General features: G+C 37.2%; 1 protein-coding gene across 1 annotated transcript in view; it reads left to right on the top strand.

Moving 5' to 3' along the window:
- Positions 1 to 27,778, top strand: part of Nalcn (sodium leak channel, non-selective) — a gene marked incomplete in the record, with an annotated part of 412,798 nt that overhangs the window by 66,527 nt on the left and 318,493 nt on the right. Inside the window, 1 exon segment of the mRNA XM_017794878.1 lies at positions 1,346 to 1,500. Within this exon segment, the coding sequence (XP_017650367.1) occupies positions 1,346 to 1,500 (155 nt within the window).

The following is a 27,778-nucleotide window of genomic DNA, read 5'->3' as shown; positions in this document are numbered from 1 at the left end:
GGGCTAAAGAGGCTTGAAATGAGGACACAGGAGTGGAGAAAGGTGTTTGGCACTATTTCTCAGATGTCTCAATCTACTTGAAACAGAAAATTTCTTTGAATTCACTACCATTTCTTTTAGATGTGTTTTCTAGTTGAGATTTGATTACTATTTTCTAAAGTGTCTGTTTTATGTGTGGTTATATCCTGTGTGTATGTGTGTTACATCATGTGCGTGTGTGTTACAATGTATGTGTTACATCTTGTGTGTGTGTGTGTGTGTGTGTGTGTGTGTTACATTGTGTCTGTGTGTGGTTACATCATGTGTATGTGTTACAGTGTATGTGTGTGCGGTTACATTGTGTGTGTGAGTTATATTACATGTGTGTTACATTGTGTGTGTGTTGGCTTTCTTATGTTCAGTGCCTCTCTTGATTTCTTCTAATTGATGGTCCTTTGTTTATTATGAATCAATTTTATTTAAATTGTTGGCTAAGGTAATTCTCCTTAATAAATCTCCTTGTTTTATTTTGTTTTGAGACAGGGTCTCCTTGTGTTCCCAGCTGACCTGGAACTTGCTATGTAGACAAGGCTGCCCTAGATCTCACAGAGATCCTCTTGCCTCTGCCTTCTGAGTGCTCGGGTTAAAGGCCTGTGCCACAACACCCCACCTAAATGCAGCTTTAATGCTTTTGGGGTTTTTTTTTTTTTTTTTAAGAAATCTATCACATATGCAAGTCCATCTACAGCTTAATTTTTAGCAGTTTCTTAAGATGGAGAAACAATTGTCACTATCCCCCTAAAAGACCTTAGTGTTCTTGGAATAATCAGCAGATCACCTCCTAATTTCTCTCTTTCCAAAACAGATACATTTAGTTCCTTCATTTTCTCTTTTGTTTGGTTCTCTTTCTGAACTGCACATCTAGCAATAAAGCAGAAGGCCATGTATCATTTATACGATTTGGATTTGCAACATACAGAAGAAAAATGACCTTTATCACTTAATGTTTATTATAAACAGAGAAGTAAAATTTGTGCCTAATAATGCAGGGACTTTTTTGAACCACACAGCTTTCCATACAGGTTAACAGTCCTTCAAGTATCCAGGAAAATCTTTTCATTCATTATTGGCATCTTCCTAATGACAAAAATAATATGGTATTCTTCTAAGGAGCTATTATAGGAAAGAACCAAGTATCATTTGAGAATGCTTAATGCAGTAATGCTGTTGTGAATATCATTCATGAATTACAAATCTTAGTCTGTGTCTATGCCCAGTAGCTACCAATGAAGAGCGATTAATTATTCATTCCAATCAATACTTAACAACTGTCAAATTTTCTAACACTTTCTTGTGCTGTCCACAGGAATGTAACCTGGAATAGCTTAGCTATCCCAGATACACACTGCTCACCAGAGCTCGAAGAAGGCTACCAGTGCCCCCCTGGATTTAAATGCATGGACCTGGAAGATCTGGGGCTTAGCAGGCAAGAGCTGGGCTACAGTGGCTTTAATGAGATAGGTCTGTCATACTGGTAAAATAAATTTTTAATTTATATTTTATGATGTTTATAAAATGGAAAGAATAATTGATATAATTAGTATTTCATGATATGGCTAGCAGTAACATGAAGGAAACACAATATAAATTTTAATGCTGTGCCTAGCTAGATTTTACCTCACAGTCCATATTATAAAAACTCTATATTCAGTTATGTGTTAGAGTTAAAGGTCTCTCATTTTAGGCTATTCATTTCATAATTATAGCATTTGAAGTATTCACTTGTTAAATAAGTTTCAGAGTGACGCTAAGGTAAACAACAGCTGACTTCCTTCCATATAGCTGCACCCTAGTAGCTAAGGTAAGTCTTTAAACCTGCAGCATTAGGCATTTACAACAGCGAATGAAGCACATGAATATGGCCCTCTCTGTAATCATACATGAGAATCGCTTATACATGAATGCAAAGTGTTAAATGTATATATTTGTCCATGCCTTGTCCTGTTAAATGCTGAAATGTATCATTACATACATTAGGGAATTAGCATCTTACATTTACTTGGTATCATTCTTCATTACAATTCCATTCCAAGTTCACATATTTAATTATTAAAGCAAAAATCCATGAAGGTCTAAACAAATATTATACTTTGAGAATTGTTATTGAATCTCTTTAAAAACAATAATGAATAGTAGTTGTGCTCTTTTGGAAGTCAAGGTTATTTCTTGACTTTTGATAGAGTTTTACACTCCAGTGGGAAACTGCAATGAGAGATTCTACAGCTGGGGTGAGCATCAAACCCAAGCAGCTCCAAGATGCTGCAGTGAACTCCATACTATGAGCTATGAACTACAATTTCAGGAAGGACATGTGAAGGTCTTACACTGAGTTATGAAAGTAAATCCCAGACTTACCTCCTTCAGACAGAGTATACTACTGAGCTACAATGAAAAATGGTATTTCTTTCATCCCAAATTTTCATTCTTATCTTTAATATACCCACATACTAGTTTTCTAACATTGTAGTTAGTTAACATTCTTAATTTATTTTGACTAAAAGACATAGTATCCTGTTTCAAAAATCTGGAAACCAACTGATAGGAAGCATTTCAACTTTGGACTCAGGCTTAATCCATCTTTGTAAAGAATCTTAAATCTTTCCTTGTTTCTCATGGGCACAGAGGCCTCTTCGGGTGATAATGACTTTCAGGCTTGAGCAAGAAATTGTAGATGGGATAGGATGAGATGCATAGACTAGGCAGACTGTATAGAACAATGTCTAGCAATCCCACCAGCAGCCTGGAAAGCAGGACTGCGGCTCATGTCTTTAGTGGGTTACACATGTCTCCTGTGAAGATCGACCAACTGATTCAAGGGCTCGTTTGCTTTTGCACAAAAACATCTCCAGTCTTCCAAATCATGTTGCTAAAGCTAAAGTGAATCACACCCTAACCATCTTAAATGCAACAGTTGTTCTTAAATTCAAGGTGATTCATCTCCCTGCACTCTGACTACAAGGAACTCAGTCAATCAAAAGTGCAAATTCTCTTTGAGACAGAAAGCCTCCTTATAAAGAATGCTTTCAAAAACAAATGTACGGGTTTGAGAGGACCAGTCCAGCATGGAATTTCCCTGGGGGCAGTAGGCTCCCATTAAAGCAGTTGTTTTACTACAGATTTGCATATTTATCTCTCTCATTTAAGCTCCTCGAAAACAGAGAGTGCATTCCTTCACTTTCTTGTCTCCAGGACCTTTGTAGTACCTGGCTAATAGTGAGTCCCCCATAAATATTGACTAATGATCTCAGCAAAAATTTGAATAAGGCCACAAGAGAGAACTAAGTTGTTTACTGATTGTTCTTTTCCCTGATCTTGTGTTTTTGTTGGTGATATTTCTCATGACTTCTATTTTTATACAAGCTTAATTGGGTCTTTGAACTTAAAGGATGATTGAAATCATTGTCATTGTTTGACTAATGGTTAGATAATGAAATGTTGATTTCCTTCCATAATCAAATTTTTAGCACTGTGAAATGGATGGCTCAATGGGTAAGAGTGCTTACTCTGAAAGAAGGAGAACCTGAGTTCAAATCCCCAGCACCCACATAAAAATCTGGGCATGGCTCCTCATGCCGCTCTCTAACCCTAGCACTCAGGAGTAGGAGAAAGGTGGTTCCTAAGATTTCCATGGCCAGCCAGCCTAGCTCAAAATGACAAGCTTCCCATTTAGGGAGACCCTGTCTCAAGACGATAAGATGGAGAGAAATAGAAGGTGACATCCAAGGTCCTGCTCTGGCCTTCACACAGGCACCACACACTCATGCGCACACACCATACCTGCACATAGATGAATTAATTTAAAAAATTAAATGCCACTTTAGTTTACATTGAAATGGATAGCTTCTTCATGGTGTTAGGCATCTCTGTAGACATACAAACTGCTGAATTTTAGGAGATTATTTCTGAAGTTTGTATGGAATTATTAGGCATGTATGGCCATCCCTCTATGCACTCATTTGATTTTTAAACAGGTAAGTGCCTAGTCATGCAAAGAATTTGACCAATGCAATTACATATGTAAGTAATCATGATTAATTGAAAAGGAGCATATTTTCCTTTCTAGCTAATCAAATTATCATACAAAGCACTGAATTTTAATTCATTTATAAGTTTCTGTCACGAATAGCTTTGTTATTATTATTGATGATATTGGAAAACCCGAATTTGAAACTACATAAAGAATTCAGAGGCATTGGGTAGAAAATTAGAAAAAAAGTAAACACATCCTTATATCCCTAAAATCACCCAAGCATCAGGGAGACTGAAAACAAAATCCAAGCTTCAAGCTGGAAGTGCTGACCCACAAGCATGGATACTCGAGTCTGAGGCAGGAGGGTTGCAAGTTCAAGGCTACCCTGTGTTACAGAGTGAATATAAAGGCGGCTTTGGCAACTTAGTGGAGATATATTCTTGGCAGAAAACCTACTTAACTTTTACAAGGCCCAAGGTTTAAGACCCTGAGAGGACCACAAACAGAACAAAACAACAACAAAGCAGTTTTCGTATGTAAGGACTCTACGATAGCTTTAGATGTAGTCCACAATATCAAAAGATCAGGTCCTAATAGAAAGCTTCCTGAGGGACTGGGGAGATGGCTCAGTGTTAAGAACACTCATTGTTCTTGCAGAAGACCCAGGTACGAATCCCAGGACCCACATGACAGCTAACAACTGTCTGAAACTCCAGTTCCAGGGGATCCAACAGCCTCTTCTGTCCTCCACAACATGCAGGCAATACATTTTTTTTTTTTTTAAAAAAAGAAAGCTTCCTGAAAGTGTCCTGGCCTTTATAAAGCTCAGACAGGCCCAACAGGATCTCTATCTTATGAAATAATGACTGCTGGGGCTTGAGAAATGGCTCAGAGACTAGTAGTGCTTGCTGCTCTTCCAGAAGACCTGAGTAGAGTTCCCAGAACCTATGTGGAGTGGCTGGTAACTACCTGTAACCTCAGCTTCATAGGCGTCCACACATACTTGGGATATACACACACAGACATAAGTAAAAATAAAAATAAATCTTTCAAATAGTATATGCTATGGTCTCAAGGACCAAAACAGTCCCCTATTTGGGTAAGGGAATCATCAGCACATAGATGACTGCAGAGTCTTTCTGGAGCTCCATGTGGCATCAGGTCAGAGAGGGCCTCGCTCCTGCAGTAGCTGGTAGAGAGCTATGATCTGGAAAAGACTCAGAATGATGACTCCAACACTGTTGGTCTGTGTGGATGAGGACAGGGTAATATCTAAACTAAACTTTTTTCAAATCTAGCTAAACATTAGGATGACTTGGGGAACCCTAATTTTTGTTTCCCTTCTTTTTTAACTGATATGCATGTTTATGCATATTTATGAGGTACAGTGTGATAGCTCTTCCAGGTAATTGGTATATCCATCAACTCAACCATTATATGTTGTCAACTATAGCTACTCTGCTGTGCTGTAGAACATTACAAGTTATTCCTCTAATTGCCTCCCTATTTACTTAATCATTCTCTATCTGCTCCTTTCTTTATCTCCTAGCCTCTGTCACCCCTATTTGAGTCTCTAGTTTCATGAGTTCACACTCATTAGTTTTCAAATATGAGTGAAAATGTGATATTTGTCTCTGTGCCTGGCTTATTTCACTTAACATAGTATCCTCAAGTTCCAATTATGCTGGTAAAAATAATACGGTTTTATTCTTTTCTGACAGACTAGTATTCCCATGTGTATGTTTATGTTGTATGTATGTGTAAGTATGTGTGTGTATTTGTGTTTATTTGTGTGTATGCATGTATCTGTGTGTATGTGTGTATGAGTATGTATATATGTATCTGAGTATGTGTGTATATGTGTGTATGGGTATGTATGTGTGTGTATGTGTAATGTGCGTGTGTATGTGTGTGTGTGCCATTTTCTTTATCCACTCATCAGTGGATGTCTGTCTTATTCTTTGTTCTTTGTGCATAGCGCTATAATAAATGCAGAAGTACAAATATCTCTTTGATTACACTAATTTCCATGCATCATTCTCAAAGTAATTAAATAAGATTTTAACATGATTCAGGGTATAAATGATTTATAAAACGTCTCTAGGTTTTGTGTGTGCATGTAAAGTTGTGAACTACTGGACTACACATACACACACAGACACCCACCTATTAAATATAAAGTTTCACTTCTGTCTGAGCCTGCTCGGGCTATTATAATAAAATACTAAAGATGGCATAGCTTATACACATTAAAGATGCATTTATCACAGTTGTAGACAATGTGAAGTCCAAGATCAAGACGATAGCAGGCTTGGTGACTGGTGATGGTGCTCTTCCTGGTTAATAGGCTGACACCTTCTTGCTGTGTCCTCTGTGTTGGAAAGACTGAGGGTGTATCTCAGGTCTCTTTTATAAGGTCCTTAATAAAATCAGCTTTCAAAATTCATACCTGATAATGACATAACTAATGTTATATTTTGATAGATGTACATGATGTGCAGTGGACAGCTCAGGTTAATTAGGGGCTAGGATTTTAATGGGAAGAATTTTTGAACACTGGTAGAATGCAGGCATTCAGTCCTTTGCACTGTCTCACAATTTCCTCTACCCCTCACCTGTATAAAAAAGAGTGTCAGATATCCAATCTGATGAAATGTAATTTCTAATATGAATAATGAAAAAGAAATCAAGTCTGTATAGAAAAATGTACTGAAAAACATTTACAATACCTAATTAAAAGTGTCTTTCAGGCAGGTGGTCATTTACTCACATGCACTCACAGCAATGATGACAACATGCATAAGTCCTAAGCAAACTCAAACCAGACGAAGTCCCAACAAAGACATGGGGAAGCGAATAAGAAATCTGAAGCCAGCCTAAGAAATTTTGACAACAGATGGCTGCTGGGAATGAGAGAGACGGTGTCTTATACGGATGGGACTCTTGGTGGGCCCAGTAGATGAAGCCATATTATAGGACATTTGGGGACACAAATCAGACTCTATAGGCCATATATATATATATATATTTAATGAACCCATATCTATCTATATATATATAGATAGATAGATATGGGTTCATTAAATTAGGTGGGAGTTGTGGGGATAAGTGGGAATAGGGAAGAGCATCTAAGTACCATCAACTTGGTGGGCCCAGTAGATGAAGCCATATTATAGGACATTTGGGGACACAAATCAGACTCTATAGGCCATATATATATATATATATTTAATGAACCCATATCTATCTATATATATATAGATAGATAGATATGGGTTCATTAAATTAGGTGGGAGTCGTGGGGATAAGTGGGAATAGGGAAGAGCATCTAAGTACCATCAAATTGTATTGTATGAAAATTGCAAAAATTCAATAAAAACATAATTTAAAAACCCTTTGCAGTAAAAAAGAAAAGGATGCAGCTTATCTCAGTAAATGAGTATAGATCAGTGTTTCTAGATCAGTTTATTTTACATTGCTGTGATAAATGACCCTGACAAAAGCAACTTAAGGAAGAGCTTGTTCAAGTTCACAGTTCCAAGTTAAAGAACAGGTTGAGGGGCTGGAGAGATGACTTAGCAGTTAAGAACACTGGTTGGTTTTGCAGAAGACCCGGGTTCAAATCCCAGCACCCACATGGCAGCTAACAACTGTCTGTAACTCCAGTTCCAGGGCATCCGACAGCCTCTTCTGTCCTCCGCGGACCTTGTACAACATGGATGCACACACCTACACAGGTAATACACAAATACACATAACGTGAAAAATAATATGTAATAAAAAAAGAACAGGTTGAGAGAGTTGATCACAGCTCATCCATAATCAGGGAAACAGAGCAATAAACACATGAGTGCTTGGTGCCCAGTCTCCTCTCTCCATCTATGAAGTCCAGAATCCCAGTCAGAGAATGGCCCCACTCACAGTGAGTGACTTCCGTACTTCAATTAGAGCAGCCAAGATAATCCTTACAGATTTTCTCAGAGTCCCTTCTTCTTGATGATTCTAGATTATGTCAAGTTGACAATTAAAACTAGCCATTGCAACCAGTCAATGCTTATCTTAATAAAGTTTCTTGAAATTTAAAGGAAATGAAATCCATTGAACAAGCAGGGAAATGTGATCAAGTCAGCTGTGAGGAGGAACATCAGAGAAACCTGTAATCTCACTTAATATTCAGCTTTGCAGTGTTACAAATTCCTTGGAGAAATGAATGGATTAAACTCTTTTTTAAGTCATGTCTGAACTGACAAAGTACATTTTACGTGAAACACTCCAGGAGGTACTCAGTCAGCTAACAATGACTGCTAATGAGTCTCATCCATTAGTTTAAAGATTTAAAAAAAATAATGAAAATATTCCAAATTATGATTTCATAGATAAAAAGAGAGGAAGTGTTCGTGTTTTTAATGTTTATATTTGGAAATAAAACCAAATGAATCATTTATGTAGTATATCTAATATATTTTATAGTAAATGTCTACTTGCACAAGTCTGCATTACAAAGTCATAATTACATGCTTTGGAAATAATTCAAAACTCAATGATAGCTATGACCAGGACCTAGAAAATCATCTCTGAATGAGTAATAGAATTGAGATAAACTCATGAAATCTTGATTATATTTCTCAAGGAAAAGTATTTTTAGCTGCACTTTTAGCTATCTAAACCACTCGTGCTGTCTGCTGCAGTGTACTTGAAAATGACATGAGCAGGTGACTCCTGTGTGGTAGACACTGCATAAAGCACAATAGTTCACATGTTGGCCTAGAGTGTGACATGGTCCCATTGTGCATTAGGGAAGTGAACATCAGAGAGGAATTGCCTCAATGTTCCATCTGTGAAGTATCTTGTAGGTACTATGAGAAGTAACTGGGAAATTGCACTTAGACTAGTGTCTAGAGTGGACAACCCACAGGAGTCACAATTTGGAGCATCTGTCACAAAATATGTGTCTCATTTGGGAAGTAAATTGCAGCTTTAGGCAGGAAGGCAAGATATAGAAGGCTTCAATTGAGAACATTGGTGTCTGATCTTAATTGCCTTTGGTTCATAGAAGTTCACTGCTAAGTTATTCCAGGTCTTACAGACAAAAGAAAGCTAGAGAAGGAAGGGGTTGTAGGTAATCTTCAACTTACACATGCTCCTATTGACTGACATCTCAAACATCACACAATAGTAACCTAGGTATTACAATCAGGAACGTATATTCTCGGTGTGGTTTTGTCTTACCTCATTCACTACTGCTTTCCTGTCACTCTCAAAACTTCCCTCATCTGTGATTTCTGTTTCTTTAAAATTTTGCTAACCCCCAGCTTATACCACTGAATAGTTTACAATTTCATCAAACCTCACACCTAGATTTAATACTATTTGTCCCTATATATTTAAATTTGTGATCTCTGTGCGTCATTAGCTTTTCAACAGGCTTTCTCTACACAGAGCTCAAGAGGAATATTTCATGAAGCCCTGAACAAAAGCCACAGTCAAGCTATGTCATGTGTGGTTTGTAGCATTCAGTGGTTTGTTTTCTGGCTTTCCTCAAATCCTTGGGCCAGTTGTTAAATGAAATTGAGACTTGGTTCTAGATCTCTCCCTTCTAGCTCAACACTTTTCCTGTGCCCATTTTTAGGAGCCCCTAACTTAGCCTGGTGTGGTGATGCACGCCTTTAATCCCATCACCCAGGAGGCAGAAGCAGGTGAATTTCTGTGTGTTCAGGACCAGCCTGTTCTAAAAGGGAGTTCCTGGTCAGCCACAGCTACATAGTTGAGTTGTTCTCAAACAAACAAACAAACAAACAGTCACCCTTAACTGATACATTTCCCTCTAATGCATGTAAGGCATTATGATCCCCCATGCTCCAATCCACTAAGCACATCCTAATAAAAGGATGTATCTGAGGATCACACACTCTGTTTAGCAGACATTGAGATTCCATGAGTGAAGTCTGTGCAGGGCTCAGGAGATCTAATAATTAGTGAAAGATCTACAGATTGACCCCTTGTGATTCAAACTCTCTCTATAATTTTCTGTCCCCACCAAGACTCATTCTTGTTCAAATCCCTGTTTCATGAAGAAAATTCAAAAGACAACTTACAATGCTGAGTTTTACTCTTAATTTTGTAGTAGACTGTCAGCATTGGTCACCTTTGGTAAGACACTGATGCAAATGCCCACCATCCAAATAGACGTGATATGCAATTAGAAAAAAGCAATACCAACTTTGTCATATAATGGTAAGAAATCACAGAAAATATCATTTAATAAGCAATTTACTTGTCACGGTCTTTCAGAAAAAACTAAGACTTTTGATACAGCAGAGGAATTCAAACTATTCAAGGGGTAGTTTTAGCTTTCCATTAATTGTGTAGTTAGGGAAAAGCCAAGATATGTTGACTGGGTTAAACATCCCAACTAGTGTCATTCTGTGATAAGACTCACCCTAAAAAGTCACTTAAGAAATAAATAGACATGGGGCAGGTTTTGTTACTAGTTTTTAGAACCATAAGAATGACAGAGAAGAGCTTCATTTTAAAATATTCAGGATAAGTTAAATCTGATTGAAGTAGTACATATCAATGGAAACCCATAAGCAAGATCAAGCTATTAATTAGGACATTCTAAAAAGACATTTAAATACAATGTGCCTTTTTGCTATGGGCACTGCAGATAGTGGGTTATTTCTGTATTCCTTAAATATAATAATCAAAGACAAATCCAGTAAACAATAAGCACTGTGTTGTGTCAGTGACTAATTGTCCAATGGACAGTCTTTATTTTTTCAATTATTATCATTACTTGTGACAGCCATAGCTATCATTTATTGATTGCTTATTATATAACTGGCAGCTGAAGAAGGGTTGTCCATCCATTTTAATTCTCAAAATAAACCCATATAAGGTACGGCTATTCCTAATTAATCCATGAGGAGAGTGAGGTAAGAGAGGATTAGCAAGTGACGAGGTTGCCCTTCTGATGTTGAGGTGGAAGCCCAAGCTCTCCTGCTACAAACTACTGACCTACGAAGCCAGCCTCGAAAAGCCTCTCTGCCCTTGGCTTGTGGGAACGTCTGATCTATGGTAGAGTGTCATCTTGACAATGGACTAGATGTGTCCTCTAATGTAATGAACCTGGATTTCTGTGCCTTTTTTTTTTTTTATTTGAAGTATGTAGGACAGAGATGGATGTGAACAAGAGTGATTTTCACTGTAAAACAACAGTCCCTTGGGGTTGATCTCTGGCTCTCATCTAGCCTTTTGCATCTTCTGTGAAAGTTGTTACATATAACTTTCAGCGTCCTCAGAGATTGCTTCCAGGTGCCCCCAAAATACTAAAATCCTCAGATATTCAAGTCCCTACATGAGATGGTATGTTTACATATAACCTACCTTCATTGCCGTTGTATTTTACATCATCTCCACATTACCTATAATGTCTCATACAGTGTAAATACCATGTAATTTCTTATTATACTCCCCTTTTAGGAAATAATGATTAGAACAAAAATCCTGCATATGTTTAGTACAGGTGCATTTTTAAAAACATAATTGGCCAAATTCATGCATATGAAATCTGTGGACATGGAGGACCTGTGTAATATATGTGAATTTGATTTAAGACTCTAAATATAAAAAATACGTTCCTGGGAGGCAATGTGGCTTTATAAGATATCTATAGAGGTTGTGAATGTATGGCCATTAGCAGCAAAAGTAAGAAAATATTGCTTTGATAGAAATGAGATAGTAGACATACTGAGCAGGAATGTGTATGGCAGTGTATAAAATAAGAAAAATACGCTACCTGGCATAATTTGACCAAGTTTATTCTTTTTCAAATTAAATTCAAAATTCCATTTTATTAGAGATATGTAGATGTATGGATAGATACATAGATAAAAGATAGAAGATGATAGATAGATGATAGATAGATAGATAGATGATAGAAGATAGATAGATAATAGATAGATAGATGATAGATAGATAGATGATGATAGATAGATAGATAGATAGATGATAAATGATAGATATATAGACAGATAGATAAATGATAAAGACATGATATGACATACAGATATATATGTAGAGAGAGATTTAGAAGGCTGAGAATGTAGCACAATAGTAGTGCATATACCTAGTATTTTCAAATCCCTAGCTTTCAAGCTGACAGTACAAAAATAAGAGATATATAATTTTATGTAATTTATATTAAGATGCATTAACTTCTGCTTACCTGACTTTACTTTCTTCTTTATTTGGATATATGAATGTTTAAGTTTATTTTCTAAATTATCACAAATAAATGAACTCTTCTCATCCAAACTTACTTTCAAAATATGCATTCATTTCTTTGTTAAAATTGTGACACAAAGAACATCTACTGTATTCATCCTTTTCACTGGAAAAAAACTTTCATTATATAAGTCCTTAAAATATTCTATAAACTACAAGCTGTCAGCTTCATGGAAGTTAAAATATGTGGTTTTTAGATGCTTATATAAATTTAGAGTGAGGAATTATAATCCTTGTAAACTTCTGAAAAAAATTTAATTGAATTTTTGCAAGTTTCATACACTATATTTTGATCTTATTTAGATCCCCTTCCCTATATGCACCCCTCTTTTACACCCCTGCTTATTGTTTGGTAACCGATAACTACTGGGAAAGGGAGAGATGGTTTTCTTTAAATGTATGATGCTAGATAGATTAACCAGACTCTGGTGGATGGACATACACTGAAGTATATTTGGGGGCACAAACTTGACTTGATAGGCTTTACTATATATGACAGAATACGTGAATGCTTCTGTTTGGATGCAAGAGGTGTTTGAAGCTAAGATTCTACCTTGTATATTTTTTATTGGCATTCTATTATTTCCATAATTCATCTGTGAGGCAAATATGGATATTTATATTCATTAAATATGGATATAAAATATGGCAAAAGAAAATTACCTTGAGTCCAACAATAATAAACTATAAATTGAACTTTCCTGATGTTACTGTTGAAGAATTGATTCTCATATTTAAATGTTGTTAAACTATATTTCATGGTACTCTGCATCATATCAGATAAAAACTACAAATTAATAGAAAATAGGAATCTATTATGTATCTATAGCTATTATTTATTACAAAATGTACATTTTTATTGCACTTACATAAAAAAACACATTCAAAACTCATTTGTAAAACATGTAATTGAGATTTATAAGGCTTTCCAAAAAACAGCAAGGGATAGTTTACATTCCATTTATCTTTTTGGCTAGTGTTGAAACTGCAATTACTTATTGATTTTTATGAAAAACACATACAAAAGAGAGATCTAGGGCAATGGAATTGAATCCAAACCTTACTTTAATCTGTTAATTCTATATTTGCTTTCCAAGGAACTCCTTTGTCATAAGATAAGGAAACCCAACCAACTTCTGCTCACTACAGGACAAGATCAATCATGAAACTCACAAGACCAATTGTTGTAAAAACCCTTCAGCAAGCATGAGGGATTTACCCCCATGACTTGGATGGGTTGTAGGCTCAAATGTGTGCTTGAAGGTTTTAAAAGATGTTAAGTCTGGGTTTTGCTTGATTCTTAAATAAAGCCACAGACTTATGTAACTGAAATTAAGTGTTCAGATACTATTCAAAATGGTAGAAAGGTGCTTTGTATGTAAATAGCAAATGTGATGAAGACGAGAAAGCCACTGTCTGCTGATTAGCAGCCACCTGGGAGCTCCCGTTGAGTGGATTAGAAAAGACAGCTGTGGAAAGGAGTGTTCATCTGACAATGGAAGGGGATTTATGAATTGAATATGAGGATAAAGAGTGGTGGAGTTTTTTTATCACAATATTTATTTTTAATATCTAGTGGTTTAAAGAAATTAGCATTTTATTGTCATATTTTGCACTTTTCAAAATTATAAATATTTCAAATAGTAAATTTAATGAAAAAATAATAAACTCTGACATATATCATTCCCTCTCTCATTTCCTTCCTTCATTCCTGCCTTCATTCCATCCTTCTATCCTCCTTTCCTTTTTTGGTAAACATCACCATATTTAACAAAATGTGTTTAATTCTTCTCTTACTGAGAGACTTTAGTGCCTTTCAGTACTGACTGCACTAAGTAGTGCTGGGTTGAGTTCACACCAATACTCCGTGAGCATGAAAGAATAGTCTTTAGAATAGATTCCTCCAATACTGTCCAGCCTGGACACTGACTCATGATATTGTCACTTACAAATCAAGAATCATGAAATGAAGAAGTTGTCAAAAGAATCACTCCCCCTTAAAACTCCTAATGTTTTAAGTGAGTTTGCACTTTTGTGTTGGGCTCTATTCATAGGTGTCCTCCGCTATGTGAAGCCCACAAGCTATGTGCTGAGCATGTCTGGAAAATGTATGAATTAGAGGGCACGTACATACTACTTAGAACAGATAACTGGTAGTTTAATTTTCAGAATGACTAATAAGGATTCGTCACCCTTCCTTTGTGTGAGATTGGCTATAGCTGTAGCTGAGTGGTAGAGCACACAGTGGTAGAAGACACTCAAGGCCCTGAGTTCAGCCTCTAGCACTAGATTACATGTATAGAGTATTAGATTTAACCCTTCATAAGTATTGAAGGAGAAATCACAAAGTCTGCTTGTATTCTCTGCTTTGCAGAAGACCAGGAGTCTGCTTTCTCCTTGAATGTACCATGTAGAAAGACCTCCCCATTACTCTTCCCAGAAGGTATGACTCACCTTCCAAAGCACTAATCCATGGCTTTGTCACTGTGAGAAAATACCTGACATAACCAGCTGAAGGAGAGGAAAGATTTATTTGGGCCTATGGGCGAGTACAGAGGTTTTAGTCCATCCTGGCAGGGAGGACATAACTGAGCAGATCAGCGCTATGGCCAGGAAGAAGAGAGAATGTCTGCTTCTCCTCTTTTGTTTCGTCTAGGCCCCCACAAAATTAGATGGTGTTGCCCGTAACCAGGGCAGGTCTTCCTCCTTTAGTGGATTCTCTTTGAAAATATCCTCCAGACATCTAAAGGTTAGCTTGACTCATCTTCTAGGTGTATCTCTATCCTATCCAGTTGACAATCGAGATTAACTTTCACACAGGCCTGCTCATTCAGCATTCCCAGACAGAGCAGTGCATTGTCTTCTTCTGTCTGAACTCTGCCAGTTCACACTTCATCCTACTAGTGTCCCTCTGCTCTCTCCCCGTCTCTCTGTTTCTCTGCCTATCTCTGTCTCTGTTTCCCTCTGTGTGTCTGTCTGTATGTCTTTCTGTCTGTCTGTCTCACTTGTCTTCTCAGTTAGACCTAGGTACCTCAGGTAGTAGCAACGTTTCAAGTGTCTCTCCTGCTAATTTTTTTCTAACCCTCACTGAGCTTGATAGATACTTTAGGACTAGCTGACCAGATTTGAGAGAATTTAGATTGGATATTCCACTTTTAAAAAATCATCATTCTGTGGAAATTACATGACTGAAAATTTGCATAAATTCAAATACCATTTAGGGTTTTAATTTCACTGCAATAATTGGCTCCCGGTTAAGCCAGATATATACACGTGGAACAAATTTGAATGACTCACATAGAAGTCTTATGGCCAAAGAAACTTTCTCTGCTGGTGACAGCAGTGAGATATAATTCTCTGAACAGTCTGCGGAATTCAATCCGTTTCACCAACTAACTGGTTGGCTTAAGAAGGAATACTGTTATTGAGGAAAGCCCAAGCACAGATATTATCTCAAGACTAAGGAAAGGGGAAGGAGGGCAGCTTAGGTAAAATCATTATGCCTCCCAGGGGTCCAGCTTAGTCAAAATCATTCCGAGAAGGGTAAAACTCTTACCTCTGGAAAGTTCTCCAGCCCTTGAATAAGTGCTTCTAGCCCGAGAAGCCGTGAAGATGGTGTCCACCCTGAACAGGCACTGGCCTGTGGTGAGACAGGAAGCCCATCTTCATGTTTCACTCCCTACCCCTCAGCCCCTACACCCTCACAGCAAAATACACTAAATTTTCTAAAACATTCTAAGGATATTAAAATAAACATGATAGAGCTGGAGAGATGATTCAGTGGTTAAGAGCACATACTGCCCTTCCAGCAACCACACGGGCAGTTCACAACTGCCTGTGACACCAGCTCTTGGGAGGTCGAGGGCCCCTGGTTTCCTTGAACACCTGCACTCAGGTACACACATCCAGACACAGGCACACATATATGCACATAATTAAAAATAAAAATCTAACCTGCAGCTTTCTGTTTTTCTAATTGTAGAACTTTTATGTCATAATATTGTCTTTCTTTGCTATGGCACATTTCTAATTTATATTGTACGGAATATACTTTCATGATTATTTTCTGGAATCTGGCAAATAAATAAATTTACAAGGTTTTAAAATTATTTTTATTTTATGTGTATTGGATTGCCTGCATGTATTACCTGGGTTGTGCAGTGCCCTTGGAGGTCAGAAGAAGGCATCAAAGCCTCTAGAACTGGAGTTATGGATGGTTGTTAGCTTCCATGTGGATGCTGGGAATCGAACTTTGGTCCTCTATAAGAGCAGCCAATGTTCTTAACCCCTGAGTCATCTCTCCAGCCCTGACAAGATTTCATTTTAATATCATTTTTAATGCTTTCTGCTGCTGAATCATTATGCTAGTCAGTGCAGTCTGGCAAAACAGTAGGTCAGGAACTTCTCTGTGTTAAAACAACATGGTGGCAGCACACCTTTAATCCTGGCACTCAGGAGGCAGAGACAGATGGATTTCTGTGAGATGGAGGCCAACCTAGTCTACATAGGGAGTTCCAGGTCAGCTGTGACTACAGGAGTACCCTGTCTCAAAAAGAAAAAAAAAATCAAAAAATATCAATAAAAATCTTATTAGAAAGAGAATGGAACTAGACTACAAACAATGGCAGTTTTTGAGGACTAAAACAATTTTGATGGATTAAAATTTGAGGTACTTAAACCTCTTAACACTAACTGCAGCAAATAGTAAAATACTTCCACCATCCGCAGAAGCAAATAAACCAATGATGAGAGGAAGTAAAATCCCAAATGCAGAATTACATAAATACAAAACAAGCAAGTTTCTGTAGGCAATTCTCACTTCACCGTGTTGAATGAAGCAGTAATTCATATCTGTGAGCAGTGATACATTATTTCATTTTAAAACTAATACTGGGGATAGGGAGATGGCTCAGTAGAGAGCTTGCTATGCAAGCATGAAGACCTAAATTCAGCACCGACATAAAGGTGGGGTGCAGGTCTGTGTGTCTTTAATCCTAGCTCTGACCAGTGGATACTGGTGGATTCCTGGAGCTCACTGACCAGACAGTCCAGTCCAAATGGCAAGCTCCAGGTTCAGTGAGAGGGCTTTCCTCAAAAAATAAGGTGAATGGGGCTGGAGAGATGGTTCAGGGATTAAAAGCACTGGCTGCTCTTGCAGAGGATCCAAGTTCAGTTCCCAGCATCCACATGGCAGCTAACAATTGTTCTTAACTCCAGTTGCAGGGGATCCAACATCCTCTTCTGGCCCTAAGGGCACTGCACAACACAGGTGCACTTCCATACATGCAGGCAAAACACTCACACATGGTAAAATAAAATTAATTAACTGATTAATTAATTTTAAAAATTAAGGTGAAGAGTGAACAAGAAAGAAAGCAGACAGGGACACGTGCATGAGGACACACACAAAGCAAGCAAGCAAGCAAGAAGTCAGAATAGTGCAGACAACAAATCCTAATTCCAAACTGAATCTGAACTGGAGGACTTTCACATAAAGAAGTCTGTGTAAGACACGTCATTGTTACCCATATCAGCTAGGGCAACCTGTTGTTAACTCCACTTAAGTGGAAAGGGTGCTCAAGTGCACAGATGGGAAGAAGTTCTGAGCAGGCAACAGGTCTCAGAGAGAGGCTTTTGGTCAACAAGTCACCAGAGTATAGCTGTAGCAGTGAGTTTTGGTGTGTATTCGAGCCCAGATGAAAGAAGGTCTTCATCTTGGTTCACAAACATATGTGCAGGCCAACATTCACACACATAAAATAAAAAATAAATAGGTATTAAAAATAATAAGGTATAGCATGATTGAGGAAAACACTTGATGTTACTTCCTGCTTCCACATACAAGTTTATGCATATGTGTGCATATACTTACATACACACCATACAGGCATGTGCACACGAATACATATACCAGAGAGAGAGAGAGAGAGAGCAAGAGAGCAAGAGAATGAGAGAGAGAGAGCAAGGGGGAGAGAGAGAGCAAGAGGGGGGAGAGAGAGAGCAAAAGGGGAGAGAGAGAGAGAGAGAGAGAGAGAGAGGGGAGGTGAAAAGAGAGATTTTTTACCATACCTGGGCATTGCCTTCTTTCTGCTGTCTTCCAGGAGTGCATAGGTTCTGTTCCATAAACCCATAATTCACTTTGTGTAAGAATTATTTTTGAGTCCCAGTAGCTGAACAATTGTACATTAAAAGAATCTGTTGAATCTTGGTTAGGCTGACCTACTGAATACTCTTTAGTATGAAGGCAAGACCCATAATGATCAAAGAAAGGGGCTGGCAAAATGGCTCAACAGGTAAAGATGCCTGATACCAAGCCTGATAACCTGAGTTCAATCCCTGGAACCCGTATGATGGAAGGAGCAAGCAACTCCTACATGCCATGGCTTGTATACACACACACACACACACACACACACACACACACACACACACACACCAGACTAAATAAATAAATGGAAAATGACTATAACAAGAAATTGTTCATAAAATTTGGATCAAAGGGCTAGATATTTGCTGAGTATGGTGGTACATACCTCTTATCCAGGATATGCCTTCTTGGGAGGCTGAGACAGATAGATTATGGTCAGCACATGCTGACCCAATGTGGAAAATAAAAGAGGCTAGCCGTATAGCTCAATTTTCCTGATATATGTGAGGTTTGGGTTTCCATTCCCAGCACTGCAGAATTATGACAATAATGACAATAATAGAGACCATTCTCCATATTCCTAGCTTTAACTAATGAAATGAGTGCAAGAGAAAAATTACTGTACTTACTGAAGTGTAATCAAAGTAATATAAAGCACCACTTGTAGAATATTCAAATAGTTTGCTCTCCCCAAAGTCTTTCCTCTTATGGTTTATCTGTAAGAGTGGGAGCAGGAGGATGCCTTCCTTGGACACTTCTTCCCATGGAAGGTGACTCTATGTCCCCTTCCCCAAATCTGAACTGCATAAATTTCTTTTGCCAGTGAGAGGGTAGTGGAATGACACTGTGCACATTTTAGAACCAAGGTCTCAAGAGGCCCTGAAGCTTCCACTTTTGTTTATTTAAGACCTTCCCTAATATGACCCTGTAGTGAATCCCAGGCTCACCCACAGGAAGTTATGAATCACAGGAAAGAAGATGGATGACTTTACTAGACAGTTGGAAACAGCTGTCTGATGACAGTCCTCTCAGATCACAGCCCCAATGAGCCCAGCAGAAGAATCACTAAAATCACCTTCACCAAAGAAGCTGCCCACAGAATCATAAGCCAATACATGCTGATAATTTATACCCAATTTTTGCAGAGATCTTTTAAAAGCAATATATAATGGAAAATCTCTCATTCTACCAAAGAGGAAAATGTATCATGATACCAAACAATACACCTAAACATATACGGTGTCTGACAAGGTTTTACACAAGTCAATTCAACTAAAAATTTATACTCTGAAGCCAACACCCTGCACTCTAGTTTACATTTAATACAAACTAAGAAATTTACATAGCCTCCATTTCTGAAGACAGAGGTAGTCTGGGAATTTTAGTTTCTTTACCTCTTTGTGGTCCTTATTGGGACTTTCTTAATCAGTAACATTCTGAAAAACCTAAGATAAGCAGTTATAATAGTATTAGATATAAAATATTATATATTATAATGTTTTATGGTGAAGGCAATAAGTAGTCATTCAAAGTCTGTTTATTCACCCATGCAGTAGTTCTGCAAAATACTTATTGAGCACTGGCTACGTGTTAGGTATTGAGCAGTACACCATAAAAGGTTCTAATTGAATGCTAATATAGAACCAGAGATGTATGACATTATATTTTCACTAGAATAAAATTTAATCCTTGTATACAGGTTGATTTCCTTAAGGACTGACTTGCTTTGGGATTTGAGATTTTTATGTTTAACATTTGGCTAGTTTAAAACCATGCTGCATTTGAAAAAAAAATCTGTCAAACAGCATTTACATTTGATTTTTGCTTTTAAATAAACTGGAGGCCAAAATGAAATGTAAACTATGATAGATAATAAGAAAAAAAAATTCTTAGACACCAGGAGAGTTTGATTAAACTTCCAAGTCTCAAGCCAGTTTTCTAAAATTAAACTCTCCTTCCTAGTCTAGAAGAAATACCATGTGTTAATTTTTGTTGGTGGTGGTATCTGACTTTTATAAAGCTCTGTAAAATGAGACCAGATGAGGCTAGAAAGAACAGACGTCGAGTCAAAATAATGGATGAGACCTCTTACATATTCTTACCATCTTGTGTCCTGGCCACACTGCATTTTAACCTACAGGAAGACACCTGGAGGGGCTAATTAGCTTGCATCTGTCTGTGATTAGTCTGCACAGGCTGAGAAGAAAATCAGCCATCAGAGAGCAGCCAGCACTAGCTAGATGAGGAAGGAAGAAAGGAGCAGCTGGTGGGACAATAGGACCTGAGATCTTTACATAGGGTTTGGGAAGGCCCTGGGTCACTGAAAACCTTGGAGGAAAGGGCAGAATCAAGAGGCAATAGCTGGCTACTGTGTAAAAGAGGCAGGATTTGAGAAGACTTATGAATGGTTGTGAGTGCAGTGCGCATTCACTGTGGCATGAAGGGAGGGAAAGCAAACAGGATTTTAGTGTCTGCATTGTGCCAAGCACAGGAAAGAAGCTTTGGCTTAGAAGGGTTATCAACGTGCAATGCTGCCTATCAGTGTGTTAGAGCATACAGCTTATCTGCATTTGCACCTATGTTTAAGATATCTCATGAACTCAATCAATTTGTTAATTTATCCATAGTCTGTACAGCCAAATGTGGAAGTCATGTGCCTTTTAATAGTATATTGTCTCCAAAATTGATCACTCCTGTAGATATTATGCCATCCTTTAAAAAAGTGGAAAGAGGAGATTTAGAAGTAGCCAGGAACTGGGCTGTTCAGAAAGGGAATCCTTCAAGAAAAATGATATCTAACACAATGACTATTGCCAAAAGATAAAAATTGAAAAATTAAAATTAAAAAATAGTAAATTATTAAAGAACAAAATTTGTCTTAAAATATGTGAATTACATAATCCAATAAGCTGTTTTAAATATTCCAGTGTTATTGTTTTAGTATTACTAAGTAGGAGCACACCTAAATATACTCACTGATAAATATCAATTTTATTTAATTTCATTAGAGCTGAATCCTTGTGGCATAGTAGTAAGTTCTGTATTTATCTACACATCTACTAGTCAGCTGTGATGTGTTAGTAATAGTCAAATTACAGGACAGTGAGATGGCTCAGTGGGTAAAGTCATTTGCTGCCAATCCTGATGATCTTTGTTTGATCCCTTGGACTCCATGGTGGAAAGAGTGAACTGACTCCCACAAGTTGTCATCTTACTTCCATTCATGTGCTGTGATACATGCACATAAATAAATAAATGAAACAAACTGAAATACTCCAATTACGTGAATTGACAGTAACCAAAAGTTATAAAAATTATGTAACTTATAAGCTATTTTGTCCTTAGTAAAATTTTGACTGTTTTCATAATTAAATAGTATTGTATTTAAAATATATGTCTCCTAAATACTAATGACATGTGCAGTTATTAGCTGATCAAGCCTTTCTCCCCTTGCTTTGCTTACATGGAATGTCTATTCTCCCTATTCAAGGCACAGAAATTCCTTCATACCACAGGGGACTCAGCAACAAAATGTCAGAACACAAAGTTAGATACTTGAGAAAGAGCCTTTTGATGGTTAGTTTTGATTATCAACTTGACGCAATCTAGAATCATCTGGGAAAAGAGTCTTAGTGAGGGATTTCCTAGAGGAGGTTGGGCTGAGGGAATGCCTGTGAGGAATTGTCTTGATTGTGTTGATTAATGTGGGAAGACTCAGCCCACAGTGGGCTAAACTGTTTAAAAGAAGAGAAAGTGAACTAAGCAGTATGTACCACGCATCCATCCTCTCCCTGCTCTTAACTGTCGGTGTGACAAGCTGCTTCAAGCTCCTGCTTTGACTTCCCTGCAATGTTAGATTGTAAACTAGAATTGTGAGTTGCAATAAACCTTATCTCTCCTAAGTTGCTTTGGTCAGTGTATTTTATCATACCAACAAACATGAAACTAAGAATCACCATATCTTACGAAGCATAAGTCTTCAACCATCCACACTGTGAGTATTGTAGGAAAGAGAAGGCAGACACACACGCCACTGCACACAGTGTATTTTATCATACCAACAAACATGAAACTAAGAATCACCATATCTTATGAAGCATAAGTCTTCAACCATCCACACTGAGTATTGTAGGAAAGAGAAGGCAGACACACACGCCATTGCACGTAGCAGCAGTCTCCTCTTACCCTCCTTGCATTCATACAAAGTCTGGAGAGCTAGTTCCCTTTCCCATAGGATTCTATTACAAAAGCTCGGTTTCTGTAGATTATGAGTTTAACTGATAATGGAGCTGACAATGAAGAGGCTGGAGGTAGAGGCTGAGAGGCACATGGTTCACTTTAAATTTTGTTCAGATTATGCTGTTTCTTGAATACATTAGCTTCATCTGAGGAAAGACTTTTTTAAAGATAAATTTTAAAGACATTGTAATAACATGGACGAACTATGAAATGAGAATACAAGAATAAATTGTACTTTTGTTGAATTAGTAAGGTTGCCTTGAGTGGTTCACATAGAGAACTGAGTATAGACTTAGTTTGTAATGTCCATAGATTACGCTATTAAATCTGCAATTTGGCAAATTTTGACAACATTGAGACATTTATCCTAGTTAAGACAAATGGCTCAGGTCTGTAATTACTGGCTATTTGAGCCTTGTTTTCTACAAGGAAATTTGATAAACTCATTACTTATAAGTCACTGCCTACCACTCCAAATTAATTGTAAGTTGACTGTTTGATATATTAATACAATTAGTAGCAAACTTTTTACATAATTAAACATAGATGAAACAAAACCACAAAATTTTGGATGACAAATATCTGTTAATAAAGTAGTGAGTCATGTTGCTATTTATAAATAGAATACAATTTAAAGATTTTTAAAGATTTATTCAACAAATTAGAATTATATTGCTTACAAACATACATGTAGAGATTTTAAAATAAATGATATATACTAATCTTATATCAGTTTAAATAAATAGCTTCTGTTTAAATCCTAAATGAAACAAGTTATGGATGAACTTCAATACCCAAGGTCATCAGTCACAACTTTCTGTTAAGACAAATTATACTCAATTATTTGAAGGTACATCAAACACTAAACAGATAACTTCTTTGGAATTTTTAAAGATAATCAATGAACTGAAAATACTTTTTAATCATTGCTTTTTACAGATTAATAGAAAACATGTACTTTAAGGAGTCTTACTCTAATGCTGATGTTCTCATATTATTTGTATATTACATATTTTAAAATGTTCATTGCCTATTCAAATCAATTTCAAATGAACATTTGCACACATATATCATTCACTGTATTTTACACTGTGTAATTCTTACACATGTACACACAAACACACTCCATGAAACTAGATCCAGGTAATGAATCATAGAGAATGGCATTTTCCAGAAATGATGATGCACACAATAATCCCAGCACTCAGGAGGCTAGAGTGGGAGGACCACATGCTAGAGGCCAGCCTAGACTGAGTAGCAAATTCCAGATCAATCTAGCTTACACAGGGAGATCTTGTCCTCAAAACAAATCAAAACAGACTAAAACAAACAAAAGATAATGGCATTTAATTGATTGCTTCATTGAAAGAAATTGTAAGATTGTAGTTTTCCCTGATAATTATAACCTAAAAGTACCTATTGTATTTAGCTTGTTGACAGATAAATAAAGTAAAATATTAGCAAGAACAAGTGCCTACCTTAAAACCTATATGTATGTAGAATTTAAAAAATAAAAATAAGGGGGTTGGAAAGAGGGCTCACTGGCTGCTTTTGCAGAGGACCTGAGTTTGATTCCAAGCATCCACATGGTGACTAACAACCAACCATAACTCCAGTTCCAGGAAATCCAACACCCTCTTCTGACCTCCATGGGCACTGCATGACATGGGTGCACCTACCTACATGCATGCAATACAGTCATACACATGAAATTAAAACAAATAATATTTTTAAATGAAATTAGGCATGAAATTTCTCATTTTTATTTTTTTTATGGAATTTTAGTGTATTTTATACATAAAATCATCTTTATACCCCCTTCCCCTTCGGCACCCTCCCATACCCACCCCCACTGGAGTTCATACATTCTGTGATTTGTATGAAGGCCTATCATGTAAAGTTAGTGTCCCGAGATGTCCCTCAGTGCAAGTTCGTCCACCCGGATTTAGCCAGCCTATCTAGAGTCTCTCCCTTCAAGAAGATCAGCTCTTCCTCACCCAGCAGTATTCAGCTGCCAGTAATTCTTCAACTATATTTGGGGCTCTCTGTTCATTTCCACAGTTCTGTGCTGGGTTTTTGTCTGCCTAAGTTTGCATGGGTCTTGTGCATGCTGACACCATTTGTATGAGAAGGTTTGTATGAGAGGGGTCCCAGGTGCCTGTAGGACTATTTCTGTATGGTCATGTACCTCCTCCATGGCTCTTACAGTCTTTCCACCCTATTTTTCCACAGTGGTCCTTGAGCCCTGGGTAGGTGGGTAGACCTCAATATATGAGCCCTGTTCAAGGACCCACACTCTGCAGATTCTTATTCTCTGCGTTTTGGCCATTTGTGGCCTTTTGTGTTCCTGACCCTCTGTTGCATAAGGGAGCTTCACTGATGAGAATTGAAAGATGCATTATTGCTCTCTTTATCCATTGTTCTATGTTCTGTGAGTCTTAGGTATAGAACAGACAGAGATTATTACAGAGTTACACCACTGGTCACATACAGAGATTCTTTGTGAGTTGCTCAAGCCTAAGTGGCATATCCAGAAATTTCCCATTTTTAAACTACAAACACAGCACATTCTTTTTGATAACTACCTCCAATTTTATTTCCAAGACAACATTGCTTTATTTTTTGCCACAGGGTCTCCTATAGCCCCAGCTGACCTGGAACTCATTATGGAGGCAGGGCTAGTGTAGATCGCACAAATATCTGCTTGCCTCTGCTTCCCAAGGGCTGGGATTAAAGGTGTGTGCCACCATGCCTGGCTCCAAGATAACATTTTTGTGAGTTTAATTTACATCTTTTTGTTTTCAAACTCACTTGATTACGGGGATATGCTATATATAACATGGGTAAATATATGATATATTTAGTGGTGTTTACAACTTAGTTCAAACATGACTCTACTTCATTTAGTTTAGCTACGATAGTCATACATTTTTTAAATCATTCTATAATTGGCGAGACAACTTTCTCTTTTCTGTGTGTGATTACTGATAAGGAGTTTTAAATGTTCCCGCAGGAGTCTTCTTGTGCAATGTGTGGGTAGTTTTCGATAACATATTTCCAGAAATAGCTATGTTGGGTAGGCACATCTCTTCATTTTGACAGGTGTTTCCCTATTACTCTCATATAATCCTTCCAACGACCATAATAAGTTTTCTTTTTAGTATGTCAATATTGGATACTATCCAATTTTAATTTTTGGTCAACAAAATGGGTATGAAGGGTATTTTTATACCTTTCTAGAAACTGGCTGTACTATAAGGAGTTGAATAGTTTACCATATATATTACAAATCAGTCACTGTTTTTCCTGTTAATTGCCTATTTTTCCCATGTTGTTTGTTTTATTCTTATTTCTCTTCTGCATGCTTGACCTTTGTATGTTTTAAAAAAAATGTTTAGGTTATAGTATTTTAGTTTTAACATAGACAAACATGCTAGAATCCCAGGTTTCAGAAATATATATGGAATTCTTTAACAGAACACATGCTCCATGTAGGAATTTGGCTTGTGAAAAAAGAACATGGCATTAGATGAAGGATGACACAATCAAATGACTGTGTCATGTCATTGTCATTGTCAAATGGTACTAGCAGGTACACCATGATTGAGAAATTAGCAGCATTCCCTTATAGACTAGAAATTTTCAATGCACATTCTTCTAAACATAGGAGAGTATTATCAAAATGCAGAAGATTTTTACTAAGTGAGCACTAGCATCAAATAAAAGATGGACTACTGTCCTGAGAAAGGCAAATTGGCTTCTGTATTCCTTCCACTAACTAAAAATAATGATGAGCAAATTCATCCTGGGTATCTGTAAGGAAGAAGAGTATAAGTTCTGAGTGCTGACTGTTGTCAATAAAAGAAATAATTCTGAGAAGAATTCCAAGAACCAGAAAGGACTAGTAATGGTCCATTACTTGTAATTTGTGTCTTGAAAGGCAGGAGGGTCCTTTATATTCCTATCCTAATATTTTTCTATAAAGGACCCAACTTTATATGGTGGTAGAAAAAATAGCACACAGCAAGACCTCTACTGCATAGCATTATCTGATGTCTCAAGCATCTAAAGGGTATAGACCTAAAACCCAAATGACTTCAGATGAAAAATGTCCCAGAATCTGTGATTTTACTTCTAAAAGAAATGTGGGGGTTAGGGAGGGAATGTCAACCTTAACCTAAGATCAAACTTAAACGAGCAGAGGTTTTCCAGAGTGAATTTTAGTAAGTTACAATTTAAAGAAACTTGGATTTCAAAAGGGTTTTGAGAAAAAGTCATGGCTGGGAATTTTTTACAGAGAGAGACAGAGAGAGAGACAGAGAGAGAGACAGAGAGAGAGAGATAGACCTTGATATTCATTGACAATGAAGGACGTAATCACAGTGTACGGACTATACTAACAGGAGAGGGAAGATGGAAAATGAAACTCACTGGGATGTCAAAAAATATTCTCATTCTCATGACACAAGAGTGGGAAAGGAGACCAGTGGAAAGCTAAACGTTTTAACTGGCACAGGAATATTAAAAGAATTTTGTTTTAGGGACTATGCGTTTCAGATTAATTTCAAAGAAAAACATCTGTCTTCAAATCCACAGATGTATAGAAAACAGGACAGCTAATTTTAAGCTAAGTCAGATTCAGAAAGACAAATATTGCATATTTTCTTTCATTTGGAATCCTAGACTTTATACATAAAATCATGTGTGTGTGTGTGTGTGTGTGTGTGTGTGTGTGTGTGTGTAAGGAGAAGGGGAACTGTCTAGAACAATGGGAACCAGTGTGTGGGAGAAGGGAAAGAGGAGTGCAATGAGGTGTGATGCGAACAGGAACCAGATGCACTATATACTTATATGAAAATGTCCTTATAAAGTCCAGTAGTGTGTATAATGAATAAATGGCAATAAAAATACTCACAGGCTTGTAATTTTCTTTAAGGTTGGGAAAACTGTATGGTTTTAAATTGGACATTTATCTTGTTGAAGTTGATTTTGTGATTGAAAACAATGTTACTTTCTCTAGTAATTTAAGAAAAAGAGACAAGGAGAAAGAAGAAAGAAGAAAGAAAGAAAGAAAGAAAGAAAGAAAGAAAGAAAGA

Source organism: Nannospalax galili, unplaced genomic scaffold (genome assembly GCF_000622305.1).
Source record: "Nannospalax galili isolate Female #2095 unplaced genomic scaffold, S.galili_v1.0 scaffold287, whole genome shotgun sequence".
Lineage (NCBI taxonomy): Eukaryota > Metazoa > Chordata > Mammalia > Rodentia > Spalacidae > Nannospalax > Nannospalax galili.
This window is presented reverse-complemented; position numbering and strand designations above follow the sequence as displayed.